The following is a 19,300-nucleotide window of genomic DNA, read 5'->3' as shown; positions in this document are numbered from 1 at the left end:
CTGCAACATTATGTAGGACTATAGGAAGTACAGTGTTTACAGAGATACATCATGATAAACATATGTTCTATGACTAATGAGGAAGGACGCTTGGTAAAGCAGGATCACTGATAAATCAGTGGATCAACCTGACAAAACTCTAAAATCACGTGGAACAAAGTACCAGAGAAGTAACAAATTATCAGAATAATGTCATCAATTATTGGCAGATGAGGACTATATATGAAGAGATTAGCGATCAAAATATCAAAGCCTGTTCATTGCTAGCCCATGACTACCTTCACGGTCTCAGCAGAACAATTGCTACAGACCAGGGAGGAGAGCGATGCCTCACGGCTACAGATAAAACGTCACTGAAGATGAGTGAGCTCTACAAAACCTTGATTCGTGTGGGTGTTAGTGGAGGAGCAGCTGGTAGTAGTGTTAACCTGTGTGTTAAAGGGATGATGGAGACCCGAGACCAGTCGCTGGTTAATGTTCTTCATCACCGTCGAGGAAAGCAGCTAACACTGCAGCGAACACAAAAGAGTTTTTATTCTTTAATTGTGATAATTTCACACGAAAAGAAAGGAACAGGATTACGAGGTAAGAGATGGAGAGATCAATCAGAGGTCCTTTGATGTTTGTTGACTTGACTCCTAAAGATGGAAAGGATGTAGAAACAGGAAGGGATAGAATAAAAACGAGCGATCCACATTTTCGCTGGTCAGAAATGAATGAGTATCATAAAGGTATGACTAATATCCACACGGAATCTAAGGAATACACCACCCAGTTACGAGTCCAGACCTTATTGAGTGGAACACAAGTAGAAAACTCCTTTTTTCATGTTACCTGAAAAGACATGGGCAACTGAGTGCCCTTATCAACGACATATTGTTAACTCTATCTACGTATGTATGTATCTATATATCTATATATATACATATATATATATATATATATATATATATATATATATATATATATATATATATATATATATATATATATATATATATATATATATATATATATATATATATATATATATATATATATATATATATATATATATATATATATATATATATATATATATATATATATATATATATATATATATATGTATATATATATGAAACGAAGCTCAAGGGTAAAGAGGAAGAGTGGTTTGGGAATGTCTTGGGAGTAAAGTCAGGGGTTAGTGAGAGGACAAGAGCAAGGGAAGGAGTAGCACTACTCCTGAAACAGGAGTGGTGGGAGTATGTGATTGAGTGTAAGAAAGTAAACTCTAGATTGATATGGGTAAAACTGAAAGTGGATGGAGAGAGATGGATGATTATTGGTGCATATGCACCTGGGCATGAGAAGAAAGATCATGAGAGGTAAGTGTTTTGGGAGTAGCTGAGTGAGTGTGATAGTAGTTTTGATGCACGACACTGGGTTATAGTGATGGGTGATTTGAATGCAAAGGTGAGTAATGTGGCAGTTGACGGAATAATTGGTGTACATGGGGTGTTCAGTGTTGTGAATGGAAATGGTGAAGAGCTTGTAGATTTATGTGCTGAAAAAGGACTGGTGATTGGGAATACCTGGTTTAAGTGTAAGTAGGACAGATGGCCAGAAAGCGTTATTGGATTACGTGTTAATTGATAACCGCGAGAAAGAGAGACTTTTGGATGTTAATGTACTGAGAGGTGCAACTGGAGGGATGTCTGACCAATATCTTATGGAGGCGAAGGTGAAGATTTGTAGAGGTGTTCAGAAAAGAAGAGAGAATGTTGGGGTGAAGAGAGTGGTGAGAGTGAGCTTGGGAAGGAGACTTGTGTAAGGAAGTACCAGGAGATACTGAGTACTGAATGGAAAGAGGTGAGAACAAAGGACGTAAGGGGAATGGGGCAGCAATGGGATGGATTTAGGGAGGCATTGATGGCTTGCGCAAAAGATGCTTGTGGCAAGAGAAGCGTGGGAAGTGGGCAGATTAGAAAGCGTAGTGAGTAGTGGGATAAAGAAGTAAGATTATTAGTGAAAGAGAAGAGAGAGGCATTTGGACGATCTGTGCAGGGAAATAATGCAAATGACTGGGAGATGTATAAAAAAAAAAAAAAAAGAGGCAGGAGGTCAAGAGAAAGATGCAAGAGGTGAAAAAGAGGGCAAATGAGAGTTGGGGTGAGAGAGTATCATCAAATTTTAGGGAGGATAAAAAGATGTTTTGGAGGGAGGTAAATAAAATGCGTAGGACAAGGGAATAAATGGGAACATCGGTGAAGGGGCAAATGGGTAGGTGATAACACGTAGTGGTGTTGTGAGAAGGAGATGGAGTGAGTATTTTGAAGGCTTGTTGAATGTGTTTGATGAAAGAGTGTTAGATATACAGTGTTTTGGTCGAGGTGGTGTGCAAAGTAAGAGGGTTAGTGAAAATGATTTGGTAAACAGAGAAGAGGTAGTAAAAGCTTTGCGGAAGATGAAAGCCGGCAAGGCAGCGGTTTTGAATGGTATTGCAGTGGAATTTATTAAAAAAGTTGGTGACTGTATTATTGACTGGCTGGTAAGGTTATTTGATATATGTATTACTCATGGCGAGGTGCCTGAGGATTGGCAAAATGCTCAAATTACAGAGGCATAAATTTGTTGAGTATCCTGGGAAATTATATGGGAGGGTATTGATTGAGAGGGCGAAGGCATGTACAGAGTATCAGATTGGGGAAGAGCAGTGTGGTTTCAAAAGTTGTAGAGGCTGAATTGATCAGGTGTTTCCTTTGAAGAATGCATGTGAGAAATACTTAGAAATGCAAATGAATTTGTATGTAGCATTTATGGATCTGGAGAAGGCATATGATAGAGTTGATAGAGATGCTCTTTGGAAGGTAATAAGAATCGAGGATGTAAGGCATGTTTACGTGTGGGAAGGGAGGAAAGTGATTGGTACTCAGTGAATGTTGGTTTGCGGCAGGGTGCGTGATATCTCCATGGTTGTTTAATTTGCTTATGGATGGGGTTGTTAGGGAGGTGAATGCATGAGTTTTGGGAAGAGGGGCAAGTATGCAGTCTGTTGTGGATGAGAGTGCTTGGGAAGTGAGTCAGTTGTTGTTCGCTGATGATACAGCGCTGGTGGTTGATTCGTGTGTGAAACTGCACCAGCTGGTGATTTAGTTTGGTAAAGTGTGGGAAAGAAGAAAGCTGAGTGTAAACGTGAACAAGAGCAAGGATATTAGGTACAGTAGGGTTGAGGGACAAGTCAGTTGGGAGGTAAGTTTGATTGGAGAAAAACTGGAGAAAGTGAAGTGTTTTAGATATATAGAAGTGGATTAGCAGCGGATGGAACCATGGAAGCGGACGTAAATCATAGGGTGGGGGAGGGGATGAAATTTCTGGGAGCGTTGAAGAATGTGTGGAAGTCGAGAACATTATCTGGGAAAGAAAAAATGCATTTGTTTGAAGGAATAGTGGATCCAACAATGTTATATGGTTCCGGGGCGTGGGGCATAGATAGAGTTGTGGGGAGGAGGGTGGATGTGCTGGAAATAAGATGGTGTAGGTGGTTTGATATAGTAAGTAATGAAAGGGTAAGAAAGATGTGTGGTAATAAAAAGAGTGTGGTTGAGAAAGCAGAAGAGGGTGTTTTGAATTGGTTTGTTCTCATTGAGAGAATGAGTGAGGAAAGATTAACAAAGAGGATATATGTGTCAGAGGTGGAGGGAAAGAGGAGAAGTGGTAGACCAAATTGAAGTTGGAAACATGGAGTGAAAAAGATTTTGAGTGATCGGGGCCTAATCATGCAGGAGGGTAAAAGGCGTGCCAGGAATAGAGTGAACTGGAACGATGTGGTATACCGGGATCGACGTGCTGTCAATGGATTGAACCAGGGCATATGAAGCGTCTGGGGTAACCATGGAAAGTTCTGTAGGACCTGCATATGGAAAGGAAGCTGTGGTGTCGGTGCATCATACATGACAGCTAGAGACTGAGTGTGAACTAATGTGGGTTTTGTTGTCTTTTGCTAGCGCTACCTCGCGCACATGCGGCGGAGTCGGTCGTTATTTCATGTGTGGCGATGGAAATGAATAAAGGCAGAGAGTATGATTTATGTACATGTGTATGTATGTATACGTCTGTGTGTGTATATATATGTATACGTTGAGATGTATAGATATGTATATTTGCGTGTGTGAACGTGTATGTATATACCGGTGTATGTGGGTGGGTTGGGCCATTCTCTCGTCTGTTTCTTTGCGCTACCTCGCTAACGCGGGAGACAGCGACAAAGTATAATGGATAAATATTTAACTTTCTAAAAGGGGAAACAGAAGGAGTCACGCGGGGAGTGTTTACTCTCCTGGAACGCTCAGACTGGGTTGTTTAGATGTGTGTGGATGTAACCAAGATGAAAAAAAAGGAGAGATAGGTAGTATTTTTGAGGAAAGGAACCTGGATGTTTTGGCTCTGAGTGAAACGAAGCTCAAGAGTAAAGGGGAAGAGTGATTTGCGAATGTCTTGGGATTAGTAAAGTCAGGGGTTAGTGAGAGGATAAGAGCAAGGGAAGGAATTGCAATACTCCTGTAACAGGAGTGGTAGGAGTATGTAATAAAGTGTAAGAAAGTAAACTCTTGATTGATATGGGTAAAACTAAAAGTGGATGGAGAGAGATGGGTGATAATTGGTGCATATGCACCTGGGCAGCTGATTGAGTGTGATAGTAGTTTTGATGCACGACACCGGGTTATAGTGATGGCTGATTTGAATGGAAAGGTGAGTAATGTGGCAGCTGATGGAATAATTGGGGTACATTGGGTGTTCAGTGTTGTAAATGGAAATGGTGAAGTGCTTGTAGATTTATGTGGTGAAAAAGGACTGGTGATTGGGAATACCTCGTTTAAAAAGAGAGATATACATAAGTATACGTATCCAAGTAGGAGAGATGGCCAGAGAGCGTTATTGGATTACGTGTTAATTGATAGGCGCGCGAAAGAGAGACTTTTGGATGTTAATGTGCTGAGTGATGCAACTGGAGGGATGTCTGATCATTATCTTGTGGAGGCGAAGGTAAAGATTTGTAGAGGTGTTCAGAAAAGAAGAGATAATGTTGGGGTAAAGAGAGTGGTGAGAGGAAGTAAGCTTGGGAAGTAGACTTGTGTGAGGAGATACCAAGAGGGACTGAGTAGAGAATGGAAAAAGGTGAGAAGAAAGGACGTAAGGGGAGTAGGGGAGGAATGAGATGTATTTAGGGAAGCAGTGATGGCTTGCGCAAAAGATGCTTGTGGCATGAGAAGCGTGAGAGGTGGGCAGATTAGAAAGGGTAGTGAGTAGTGGGATGAAGAAGTAACATTATTAGTGAAAGAGAAGAGAGAGGCATTTGGACGATTTGTGTAAGGAAATAATGCAAATGACTGGGAGATGTATAAAAGAAAGAGGAAGGAAGTCAAGAGAAAGGTGCAAGAGGTGAAAAAGAGAGCAAATGAGAGTTGGAATGAGAGAGTATTATTAAATTTTACGAAAATAAAAAGATGTTCTGGAAGGAGGTAAATAAAGTGCGTAAGACGAAGGAACAAATTGGAGCTTCAGTGAAGGGGGCTAATGGGGAGGTGATACCAAGTAGTGGTGATGTGAGAAGGAGACGGAGTGAGTATTTTGAAGGTTTGTTGAGTGTGTTTGATGGTAGAGTGGCAGATGTAGGGTGTTTTGGTCGAGGTGGTGTGCCAAGTGAGAGGGTTAGGGAAAATGATTTGGTAAACAGAGAAGAGCTTTGCGGAGTATGAAAGCCGACAAGGCAGCGGGTTTGGATGGTATTGCAGTGTAATTTATTCAAAAAGGGGTTGACTGTATTGTTGTCCGGTTGGTAAGGTTATTTAATGTATGTATGACTCATGGTGAGGTGCCTGAGGATTGGCAGAATGCTTGCATAGTACCATTGTACAAGGGCAAAGGGGATAAAAGTGAGTGTTCATATTACAGAGGTATAAGTTTGTTGGGTATTCCTGGGAAAATATATGGGAGGGTATTGATTGAGAGGGTGAAGGCATGTACAGAGCATCAGATTCGGGAAGAGCAATGTGGTTTCACAAGTGGTAGAGGATGTGTGGATCAGGTGTTTTCGTTGAAGAATGTATGTGAGAAATACATAGAAAAGCAAATGGATTTGTATGTAGCATTTATGGATCTGGAGAAGGTATATGAAAGAGTTGATAGAGATGCTCTGTGGAAGGTTTTAAGAATATATGGTGTGGGAAGTAAGTTGTTAGAAGCAGTGAAAAGTTTTTATCGAGAATATAAGGCATGTGTACGTGTTGGAAGAGAGAAAAGTGATTGGTTTTCAGTGAATGTAGGTTTCCGGCAGGGATGTGTGATGTCTCCATGGTTGTTTAATTTTTTTATAGGATGGGGTTGTTAGAGAAGTGAATGCAAGACTTTTCGAAAGAGGGGAAATTATGCAGTCTGTTTTGGATGAGAGAGCTTGGGAAATGAGTCAGTTGTTGTTCGCTGATGATGCAGCGCTGGTGGCTGATTCATGTGAGAAACTGCAGAAGCTGGTGACTGAGTCTGGTAAAGTGTGTGAAAGAAGAAACCTGAGAGTAAATGTGAATAAGAGCAAGGTTATTAGATACAGTAGGGTTGAGGGTCAAGTCATTTGGGAGGTAAGTTTGAATGGAGAAAAACTGGAGGAAGTGTAGTGTTTTAGATGCTTGGGAGTGGATTTGGCATCGAATGGAACCATGGAAGCGGAAGTGAATCATAGGGTGTGGGAGGGGGCGAAAATTCTAGGAGTGTTGAAGAATGTGTGGAATTCGAGAACATTATCTCGGAAAGCAAAAATAGGCATATTTGAAGAAATAGTGGTTCCAACAATGTTATATGGTTGCGCGGCGTGGGCTATGGATAGAGTTGTGCGGAGGAGGGTGGATGTGCTGGCAATGAGATGTTTGAGGACAATGTGTGGTGTGAAGTGGTTTGATCGAGTAGGCAATAATAGGGTAACAGAGATATGTGGTAATAAAAAGAGTGTAGTTGAGAGAGCGGAAGAGGATGTTTTGAAATGGTTTGGTCACATGGAGAGAATGAGTGAGGAAAGATTGACCAAGAGGCTACATGTGTTATAGGTGGAGGGAACGAGAAGTGGGAGACCAAATTGGAGGTGGATAGATGGAGTGAAAAATTTGGTCTCCCACTTCTCGTTCCCTCCACCTACCTCGCTAACGCAGGAGACAGCGACAAATTAAAATAAATAAAATTAATATATATATATATATATATATATATATATATATATATATATATATATGTGTGTATATATATATATATATATATATATATATATCCCTGGGGATAGGGGAGAAAGAATACTTCCCACGTATTCCCTGCGTGTCGTAGAAGGCGACTAAAAGGGAAGGGAGCGGGGGGCTGGAAATCCTCCCCTCTCAATTTTTTTTTCTTTTTTATTTTCCAAAAGAAGGAACAGAGAAGGGGGCCTGGTGAGGATATTCCCTAAAAGGCCCAGTCCTCTGTTCTTAACGCTACCTCGCTAATGCGGGAAATGGCGAATAGTATGAAAGAAAGAAAGAAATATATATATATATATATATATATATATATATATATATATATATATATATATATATATATATATATATGTTTGAGATGTTTGAGGACAATGTGTAGTGTGAGGTGGTTTGATCGAGTAAGTAACGTAAGGGTAAGAGAGATGTGTGGAAATAAAAAGAGCGTGGTTGAGAGAGCAGAAGAGGGTGTTTTGAAATGGTTTGGGCACATGGAGAGAATGAGTGAGGAAAGATTGACCAAGAGGATATATGTGTCGGAGGTGGAGGGAACGAGGAGAAGTGGGAGACCAAATTGGAGGTGGAAAGATGGAGTGAAAAAGATTTTGTGTGATCGGGGCCTGAACATGCAGGAGGGTGAAAGGAGGGCAAGGAATAGAGTGAATTGGAGCGATGTGGTATACCGGGTTTGACGTGCTGTCAGTGGATTGAATCAGGGCATGTGAAGCGTCTGGGGTAAACCATGGAAAGCTGTGTAGGTATGTATATTTGCGTGTGTGGACGTATGTATATACATGTGTAGGGGGTGGGTTGGGCCATTTCTTTCGTCTGTTTCCTTGCGCTACCTCGCAAACGCGGGAGACAGCGAAAAAAAAAAGAAATTACCTTCTTAACTTCAAAAGTGCAAAAATGCAATTTCCTAATTATTTTCTTTTTAAATCCCATTCAAACCTCTTTATCAAAACTCCAATTACTATAATTCAACCGAGCAGTTACATGTTACATGTACATGCCCTCATCCTCTCAATCAATACCCTCCCATATAATTTACCAGGAATACTCAACAAACTTATACCTCTGTAATTTGAACACTCACTCTTATCCTCTTTGGATATCAATGGTATTGCATTGGAATTTATTAAAAAAGGGGGTGACTGTATTGTTGACTGGTTGGTAAGCATATTTAATGTATGTATGACTCATGGTGAGGTGCCTGAGGATTGGCGGAATGCGTGCATAGTGCCATTGTGCAAAGGCAAAGAGGATAAGAGTGAGTGTTCAAATTACAGAGGTATAAGTTTGTTGAGTATTCCTGGTAAATTATATGGGAGGGTATTGATTGAGAGGGTGAGGGCATGTACATGTAACATGTAACTGCTCGGTTGAATTGTAGTAATTGGAGTTTTGATAATGAGGTTTGAATGGGATTTAAAAAGAAAATAATTAGGAAATTGCATTTTTGCACTTTTGAAGTTAAGAAGGTAATTTCTTTTCTTATTCCAAATTGCTGCACAAGTCCGAATTATGAGCGAGTACGTGTTCAGTACAAGAAAAAGAATGGGACTTGGCATCAGGAGGTGAGGGAAAAGTAAGTTCATTTATGTAGTGTGAACTGGCGTAAGAGGGAGTTCGAGAAAAGATCATTTATGAAGGTAAGAAAGAGTGTAGACAACAGGATGGAACTTGAAGGACACCAACGTTGATTGGATATGAGTAAGAGATTGATCCACTAAGATTATCTCAATGGACTAACTATAAAGGAAGCTATGTATTAGAGAATGGAGAGATGGAAGGAAGTTTAAATAGATAAGATTTGTCACTCTCTATCAAATACTTTGAAGATGTTCAATGTCGTGACTAAAGAGTTATCAAAATTTTTGATAAGAGGACTTCAGTTGAATCACAAAGGAAAATTCATCAGTAGACCGTGCAACATGAAATCTATCAGGAAGAGGAGAATGTATTACTACTTGAATAAAGTGAGTGTTAAGGATTTCTAGAGATTTTAGAGAAAGCGAAAGTGAGAGCAATTTGGCGATAGTTGGATGAGTTAGAGCGGTCTCTTGTATTAGGAATGAGCTGCACAAGGGCGTGCTTCCAAGAGAAAGAAACAGTTAGAGGTTTTAGACTGAAACACCATAGGCGAGCAAGTATTAGGACTAACTCGGAGGTACATTCTTTTAGGACACGAAGAGGTATGTCGTCCAGACCGTGTGTGAGGAAAATTCGGGAGAAAATAGAGGTTCAGTGAGAGGAGGACTAGATATGGAACCATCCAAAGTTAAATCTGAAGATGAATAAGGTCCTGAAAAAATGCGGTTGGAAAAGAGAAGAAAAAATTCTACTTCAGAAGTTATCTATAGTTTTGTGAAGGACCATACATGTTTAGCAGTAAAGGAAGGAGTCGAATCAGTTTACTCTATTTTCATCAAGGTGTGCTTGACTTTAAGAACAGATTTGCATTTATTCCCAGCTGAAATGATGGTGGAGTAGTCTAGAGATCCAGAACATTCTATCCCTGAAGCAGGAGGCATCAGATCAATCACAATTAAATCATAATTGAAGGGTGAAAGATTTAGTAGTAGAAGCGACGTAGGACCTCACCCCAGCCGATATAATCTCTTCTATATTGTCAGCACAGCAGGAGACATCCCGGAGAGCGAAAAGGAAAATTAATATAAAAGTTGGACGAGGATGACCACAGACCTCTTCCAAAGAGCCAGAGTTTGCGTTTTTGATTGTTAGGGTGGATAGGGTTCGACAGAGTATGCTAAAGGAGCAGAAAGAAGGTATGAATAAGGGTAGGGTAAAGAGGTAAGGTGTGTTGGACAAGTAGTCTTGATGGTCAGAAACCTGTGATGGGTGTTTTTGTTCCAGATCAGAGGAGGAGGGAAAAAGAAAGGGATCCCACCAAGATTATCCCGTTCAGGGCCTAACCAATCCTTGAGATGTACATTGATATCCCCTGGACAAAGGATTTTAGTGCGTAGACGCTATGTGAGCAGCGCTTTGTGGCAGATCAAGTAGCAGAAGAGATATACATACCTGGAGGATTTTAAAACGAGAAATTGACGAAAATGAGAAAAAAAAGTTTATGGACAAAAGAGAAATTTTTAGCAAGATGGCCTTGAAATTGAGAAATTCGAGATCTTCGACGCGATAGACAGGTGTTTTCGCTCTGCAGTAACCACAGACACAACTCTTAGAGAGGAAATGATTGTAAATGATTAGAGACATGATAGTAAAGTGGGGAGGTACCCTTGGACAACTGAGGTTTTGAGAGAGAAGAAGAACACTCAAAGGAATGCAAACTTCATCAGACCACTGGGTTCCTCTGGGGCTGGATGGGATAGTCGAAGAGACCAGAAACAGAGAAAATACCCTGGTAACGCTACGTCTACGGAGGCGCCAGTAAAGTCATCCGTGGACTTGAAGTCAGGTATTTGTCAAATCTTTTCTTCAACTATCTATGGCTTGGCTCTCAACTACCCTTATTGGTGTATCATTCCATGTGTTGAAATTTCTGTTGAAGAAACAATAACATCCCTTGTTCGATGTAAAACGTTCGCCTCGAGTCTCTATATCTTTTGCTACGGGCGATATGAGACCTACAGAGAGCTTGTCAAAGCCCTTGATCACTTGGAATGCGTGTAGCACAATCCTCTCAACCATCAGTCTTCTAGACAGCTCTCATGGGATCAGATCAGGTCGCAGACTGATGGGGTTCATCAGAGGAGACGCTGGATTTCATCCCACAGGTGAAAGAGCAAAGGGTCACAGAGGCTGCTGGGGCCACTCAAACCTCCTCAACCAATGCCATCGCTGCGGATCAATGCCGGAGATACATAAACATGCTGTTCCTCCCCGGTTATGTATTGAGAATATCTAAAGTTAAGAAAACAGTAGTGTGAGACGACACGTTGTCAAGTGATGCAAAGAGAAAAGACACGAGCCTAGGCCAGGGACAGGAACGTGACAACCACAGTAGTGATAGGTCGCTGAGCCACTCTCCGTAACCCTCCCGATACCTGGCCGGCAGTACTCACACACACACACACACACACACACACACACACACACCACACACACACACACACACACACACACACAAATCGTCCTTAAACCTGTTGCCAGAGACCCATCTTAGGAGGATAGTGAAGGAGACAAATTGTGCTGGCGAGTAGCAGAACAGCATTTGCATCCATGGATCAGGAAATCGTCAGCAAGTTGTTCACTTGCTACGTAAGGCCAAAGATAAAATGCACTGAAATAAACACAAAAAAACAACTAACGGAGAAGGTCCAGGGGAAGCCAACAAAAATGGTGCTAGAATTAAGAATGCTTAGTGACAGGGAAAAGGTACAAACCTTAAATTTGTCCAAAATGGAAGAAAGAAAAGAAAAGGGTGACTTGATCACAACTTTTAAGTTTTTACTACAGGTTTACCACGTAATATTGAGCACTTTTTGGGAAGATGAAAAGATGTGTAGAACTTGTGGTGGACTAATGGAACAAAATGACGAAATAGTGAATGTGGATAATATCCAGAAATTTCGAAAGCTGTCTGCAGAACTCCCTCCCCGTGCAGTACAAATAGACCATTACACACGTATTTTTGTGGATGGGCTGAGTTTCATCTCCATACAGAACTAGAGGAATGGGGGACGCCTTCCGACACAGGCCACAGTAAGAGATGCTTGACCAGAAACTTATCTAGTTTATCTGTGAGGATGAAATACAAGGATATGGATATTAAGAGAGCGTGGAAAGTGCACGGTGCTTCTTAAGTGATTACTATCAGATAATTTACTGTAGCGAAAGAATTCCCTTCCCGGTGGCTCAGGGAGCAAGCTATATGAAGGACGTGGATACCTTAGGTTAAAGATATCCATTACAATGTAGGTATTGCTAAGTAAGGGAGGCTGGCGTAGCTACTCACGCTACAAGAACTGTTGCCCCTCAGGTTCGACAGTGGAGGCGTGATGACGGCCGATCCTCTCGCGCTGGAAACCAATGTATTTGTTATTCAATACCAGGGTTGGAGTAATTGTAATTGTAATGCAATTGAAATGTAATTAATTACGGAAATATCGTGATTGCAATTGTAACTGAAAGTAAAATTTAAGAAATTTATTGTAATTGTAATTGAAAATAAAACTTAGTATTTAATTGTAATTGTAATTAATTGAGTGTGGTCAAATGACTGTAATTTGATTGCAGTTGTGAAAGGAAAGTGGTAATGGTAACTTTGTAAATACGAAGGTGAGCAAGTGGTACTTTTAATGTACCGGCGGTAGTGGTAGTGGTACTCGCTAGCGGTACTTTCATATTATCAACCGTTTGAGTCCACCGTATTGATCCCTTGACCCTACCGACCCTAACAAAACTATCAGTCCGATAATAACAAAATCAAAACATTATACGAACTCAAGAACCTTGCAGAGGTGAATAATGCAAATTGATCTTGTGTCCCAGAGAGAGAGAGAGAGAGAGAGAGAGAGAGAGAGAGAGAGAGAGAGAGAGAGAGAGAGAGAGAGAGAGAGAGAGAGCAGAGGAGGAAGACAATCATACCAGTGGAGATTTCTGCCTTTTAGGAGCTTCTGATTGTCCTCGAGCCTTTTCACGAGGTCATGGAAGTTGTGGAGGGGCAGAAGGTGACCATGTTAGCTACTGGAGCAGTGATTTAGGAACTTAAAAACTCACTAGAGAATCTGGTTCATAATCATAACACCCAATTTCACTAATGTGAACAACTGGCTAAAGTCCTATTGGACTCTTGTGAAAAACAGGTTGGATACATACATGGAAATGAGAGATGTTCAAGTAACAGCTTTTTTGGATTCAAGGTTCAAACTGGACTGGCGCCCATTACAAGAGCAGAAGGACCAAGCGCTGGGATATGTCAGGGAAATGCTTGAAGAATTGGAGGTAGTTCAGGAGGGGTCGACATCAACAATGGATAAAGAATGTAACAAGGATGATTCAGCAGAAGGATTACCTCATTCAAAACGGCCCAGATTTTTCTCCTTCATACCAAAATGTTCAACGAAATTCCAGAAATCAACGATGATCCAAGGGAAGCACAGTGTCAGTGAGTCTTGTGTTGAAGCAATATGATGTAGAGGCCGGAACTCTGTCATTATCAAGTGATCCAATACTGGAAAGACGCGTCCTAAACTTTGCATCCACTGAAGAACGTTGCGAGAGACCAGGTGACTGGCTGTACCGATACATCTGCTCCATCACAGCCAGTTGTCAACAGTGGCGGAAATTGTCTTCTTCCACTGCTGCCAGAGCTCAACTTGGTGTCACTTCTTTCCGTTCAATGTTATTGATAAAGTGCAACAGTGAATTGTTGGAAGAACTACCAAACTTTTAGAAATCATCTGCTGCAACTACTGCTACAATGGAACCTTCATCTTTTATTTCAAAATAGTTTGTAACATTTGTTCGTAATAAAAGATAACTTTGAAATGCCAAATTAGCGTTATTTCGTTTTACTAAGATAATTTCTTCTCCAAGTTTGAGAAATTGTAATTATAAGTGATTTTGTTTTGTGGTAATTGTAATTGTGATGTAATTTCTATTCCCAGGTGCATTTGTAATATAATTGTAATTTTGAAAAATGGAAAGTAATTGTGATTTCATCTTTAAACAGTAATTGCTCCAACCCTGGTTCATGCCTGTTACTCACTTGATCATAACTGTGACTCATGTATCCATAATCGTTTATTAGTGTGTGTAAATATTCCTACCATTTACTGATAGATTTGCTCATGTAAATAATGCGTGCGTCATAGTATGTCTTGCCCGTACTCATACTTGTTGGTCATGTGTTCATGCTTATTACGTAGGTGTTTATACTTGCTACCTGTTCATACCAATGGGTGTCATGTTCATATTCATCTTCACATTCATTGATTAGATACTCACATGCTCTAACCTCTTCTTTCACGTCCATACATACAAAGGAAAGCAAACAGTAAGAGACAGTCACTGGGTTCATGAGAGGCTGCTTGGGATGATGGAAGAGATCAGAAACACAGAGATTAATATAGTAGGAGCCGAGAAGGTAAACAAATGACTTAGGGAGAGATACCTGGACACTTTATATGTAGCAAAGGAAACGTGGGATTGGTCTAATGAATTCTTAAATGCAAACAATCATTGTCCTTTTAACCACTCTAACTGGCATATCATTCCATGTGTTAACAATCGTGGCGAAGAAGGAAGTATTTCGTATCATTCGAAGTCAAGTGTTTGCCCATGAGTTTGTGTATCCACTACTACGAGTCACATCTAACCCTCCGTAGCTACTTAGTTCGAGATCGTCAAAGCTTTTGATCATTTTGAATACCTGGCATCATCACCTCTTAACCAATCTATTTTCTAAGTTGGATAAGTTTAAGTTACCCGGTCAGCTGTCATGAGATTAATCTCCCAGTGCGAGAATCATCGTGGTAGAATACCCTGTACTGTGCGTATGTCTTCCATCAAGTCGGGTGACCAAAACTGAACGCAGTGTTCATGGAGGAGGGAGATGTAACAGTGAACTGTAACGAGGATTACTTTATGAGGTTTAATCTCGAGCGCTTAACGAGGATTACTTTATAAGGCATAAATTCGAATACCCAATGAGGATTAATTCATAAGGCTTAATTTCGTATACCTAATGAGGATTACTTTATAAGGTTTAATTTCGAATACCTAACGGGGATTACTTTATAAGGCTAAATTTCGAATACCTAATGAGGATTACTTTATAAGGCTTAATTTCGAATACCTAATGAGGATTACTTTATAAGGCTTAATTTCGAATGCCTAGGATTACTTTATAAGGCTTAATTTCGAATGCCTAGGATTACTTTATAAGGCTTAATTTCGAATACCTAAAGAGGATTACTTTATAAGTCTTAGTTTCGAATACCTAACGAGGATTACTTACAAGCATTAATTTCGAATACCTCATCTATTGACACTTGTATTTTTTTCACGTTTTTTTCACTGCTTCTACGCTCTGTTCATGTGGCTTTCGAAGATTATTTCCCTTAAGTATCTATCCTCGTTTACCTTTCAAAGCTCAAGAAAATTCATACTGCAATTTGCCCTTCCCTTTTTGTTACCGACGTGAAAATTTTGCATTTAAAAGCCACTTGCCATGTATAAGCCTACTGTTAGCTTGTCTGTGTCAGCTAGTAGGTGCAAACATTCAATTTCTGTTGTAGCTTCATTTTCCAGCTTGGCATCGTCTGATAATTATAGTATTTTACATGGCATCTCATTTTCCATTGTTATTAACGAATATATGAGAAAGAGTACTGAAACTTCCGGTCATCAACCAGTTTCCAAGTCACCGAATTAAACCTCATTAATTCTGACTTAATTCTTATCAGAGACATTTGATGCAGGACTTTATTGAATGATCTATGAGGATCTACATGGATGATATTTTCATTAAACATGTTCATTATATCATAATCAAAAACGTCAGTCAGGTTTGGCAGACATGAACAGTTTCGTGGGTCATCATGCTGTGAATTGCAGGTTAACTTGTGATTCTGTGAATTCTTTAGTATTGTCTCCACTGATGTTGTCCATAAGGTTACCAGCTCCAGACGTCCAATGAACTGGGCGATGATTTTCAGGCAGTGGCTCTCTCTGAATATCGATATTACACTGGTAAGTTTCCAGCCCCAGGGAGTTTACCTCAAAGCTATGAGAAGGTTTACTTGCTATCTCATTCTTGGCTTCTTAACGTGGTTTTTGGATCAATTATATCAGGACCAACTGTTTCATTTACTCTCATACCATTCAATAATGGTAAAGTATCTCGGATTTGTATATAAATATTTAGGAAAATGTTCTCTGCTAACAATGGGGCTGGATCTGGAACATGAGCTGTATCTTAAATGGAAATACTGATAAATGAAACTTTGGGTCACGGTTTCCTTGTCTTGAACCGAGAGCCTGTTTTCCAAAGTTAATGGACAATTGAGTGGGTAATGAATCTCTTCCTTCTAACATAATCACATAACTCAGCAATATGTTCTTCATGGTGAAGTTTGATGTGACGTACATATATATCCTTTACTGTTTTCTGCACAGATTTACGCAACTGTGATATGTAGTTATTGTTATCTTTGAGTTTCTCATGTCATTCCTCATGTTTCTCATGTCATTCTTCATGTTTCTCATGTTTCTCATGTCATTCCTCATGTTTCTCATGTCATTCCTCATGTTTCTCATGTCATTCCTCATGTTTCTCATGTCATTCCTCATGTTTCTCATGTCATTCTTCATGTTTCTCATGTTCCTCATGTCATTCCTCATGTTTCTCATGTCATTCCTCATGTTTCTCATGTCATTCCTCATGTTTCTCATGTCATTCCTCTTGTTTCTCATGTCATTCTTCATGTTTCTCATGTTCCTCATGTCATTCCTCATGTTTCTCATGTCATTCCTCATGTTTCTCATGTCATTCCTCATGTTTCTCATGTCATTCCTCATGTTTCTCATGTTCCTCATGTCATTCCTCATGTTTCTCATGTCATTCCTCATGTTTCTCATGTTCCTCATGTCATTCCTCATGTTTCTCATGTCATTCCTCATGTTTCTCATGTCATTCTTCATGTTTCTCATGTTCCTCATGTCATTCCTCATGTTTCTCATGTCATTCCTCATGTTTCTCATGTCATTCTTCATGTTTCTCATGTTCCTCATGTCATTCCTCATGTTCCTCATGTCATTCCTCATGTTTCTCATGTCATTCCTCATGTTTCTCATGTTCCTCATGTCATTCCTCATGTTTCTCATGTCATTCCTCATGTTTCTCATGTCATTCCTCATGTTTCTCATGTCATTCCTCATGTTTCTCATGTCATTCCTCATGTTTCTCATGTTCCTCATGTCATTCCTCATGTTTCTCATGTCATTCCTCATGTTTCTCATGTCATTCCCGACACAGTCATTGTTCTTAATCATGAGGCTGGTCATTGCTTCACTATTGGCACAAGCCATTATTACTCTTGGTATTAATCATTACTCTTGGTATTAATCATTACTCTTGGTATTAATCATTACTCTTGGTATTAATCATTACTCTTGGTATTGATCATTACTCTTGGTATTAATCATTACTCTTGGTATTAATCATTACTCTTGGTATTGATCATTACTCTTGGTATTAATCATTACTCTTGGTATTAATCATTACTCTTGGTATTGATCATTACTCTTGGTATTAATCATTACTCTTGGTATTAATCATTACTCTTGGTATTGATCATTACTCTTGGTATTAATCATTACTCTTGGTATTAATCATTACTCTTGGTATTGATCATTACTCTTGGTATTAATCATTACTCTTGGTATTAATCATTACTCTTGGTATTAATCATTACTCTTGGTATTAATCATTACTCTTGGTATTGATCATTACTCTTGGTATTAATCATTACTCTTGGTATTGATCATTACTCTTGGTATTGATCATTACTCTTGGTATTAATCATTACTCTTGGTATTAATCATTACTCTTGGTATTGATCATTACTCTTGGTATTAATCATTACTCTTGGTATTAATCATTACTCTCGATATTAGTCATTATCATTGACGCTAGTTATTAGTATTGACATTGTTCATTAATCTTGACTTTGGTCATTACTCTTGCTAAAAGGTCATTTCTCTTGACACAGTTCATTACGCTTGAAAGTGGTCATTACACTTGCAACTTGTACTCAATTTCGATACTGGTCATTATTCTTGTAATTGGTCATTTCTTTTGACACTGGTCATTACGCTTGCAACTGGCAATTAATGTCGATACTGGTCATTATTCTTGTAATTGGTCATTACTTTTGACACTGGTCATTACGCTTGCAACTGGCAATTAATGTCGATACTGGTCATTATTCTTGTAATTGGTCATTACTTTTGACACTGGTCATTACGCTTGCAACTGGCAATTAATGTCGATACTGGTCATTATTCTTGTAATTGGTCATTACTTTTGACACTGGTCATTACGCTTGCAACTGGCAATTAATGTCGATACTGGTCATTATTCTTGTAATTGGTCATTACTTTTGACACTGGTCATTACGCTTGCAACTGGCAATTAATGTCGATACTGGTCATTATTCTTGTAATTGGTCATTACTTTTGACACTGGTCATTACGCTTGCAACTGGCAATTAATGTCGATACTGGTCATTATTCTTGTAATTGGTCATTACTTTTGACACTGGTCATTACGCTTGCAACTGGCAATTAATGTCGATACTGGTCATTATTCTTGTAATTGGTCATTACTTTTGACACTGGTCATTACGCTTGCGACTGGCAATCAATTTCGATACTGGTCATTATTCTTGAAATTGGTCATTACTTTTGACACCGGTCAATACTCTTACTCTTGGCATTGTTCATTATTTCCGACACTGTTCATTAATCTTGTCTCTGATCATTACTCTCACCAGTGGTCATTACTACTAACACTGGTTATTTCTCTTGATACGAGTTGTTACTCTTGACACAGGTCATTACTTTTGACACTGGCCATTACTTTTAACACTGGTCATTGTTACTGACACTGGCATTTTCTATTGACAAAGGTCATTACTCTTGAGACTGGTCCTTACACTTGACACTGGTAATTTCTCTTGACAAATGTCATCTGTCTTGAAATTGGTCATTACTCATGAGATTGATCATTACTTTTCACAAAGGTCATTACTCTTGGCATTGGTCATTAGTAATGACACTGTTCATTACTCCTGACAAAGGACATTACTCTTACTACTAGTCATTACTCCTGAAAATGATCATTATTCTTGACTAAGGCTATTACTCTCGACGCTGGTCATTACTCTTGACACTGGTTATTGCTCTCAACACGGGTTATTAGTCTTGACATAGTTCATTACTCTTGACGTTGGTCACTAGTCTTAACACTGGTCATTACTCTTGACACTGATTACTACTCTTGACACTGGATTTTGACAAAGGTCATTACTCTTGACACTGGTCATTATTCTTAACAG

General features: G+C 39.5%; 1 protein-coding gene across 1 annotated transcript in view; it reads right to left on the bottom strand.

Annotated features, from left to right (window-relative positions):
• Positions 1-14,047: 14,047 nt before the first annotated feature.
• Positions 14,048-19,300, bottom strand: part of LOC139746758 (uncharacterized) — an 87,433-nt gene continuing 82,180 nt past the window's right edge. Inside the window, exon 13 of the mRNA XM_071658261.1 lies at positions 14,048-14,124. Coding sequence (XP_071514362.1) covers positions 14,048-14,124 — 77 coding nt within the window. The remainder of the gene's footprint in view (positions 14,125-19,300) is intronic.

This window comes from Panulirus ornatus, chromosome 66 (genome assembly GCF_036320965.1).
Source record: "Panulirus ornatus isolate Po-2019 chromosome 66, ASM3632096v1, whole genome shotgun sequence".
Taxonomy (NCBI): Eukaryota; Metazoa; Arthropoda; class Malacostraca; order Decapoda; family Palinuridae; genus Panulirus; species Panulirus ornatus.
The sequence above is the reverse complement of the archived record's forward strand: the minus strand, read 5'-3'. Positions and strand labels throughout refer to the sequence as shown.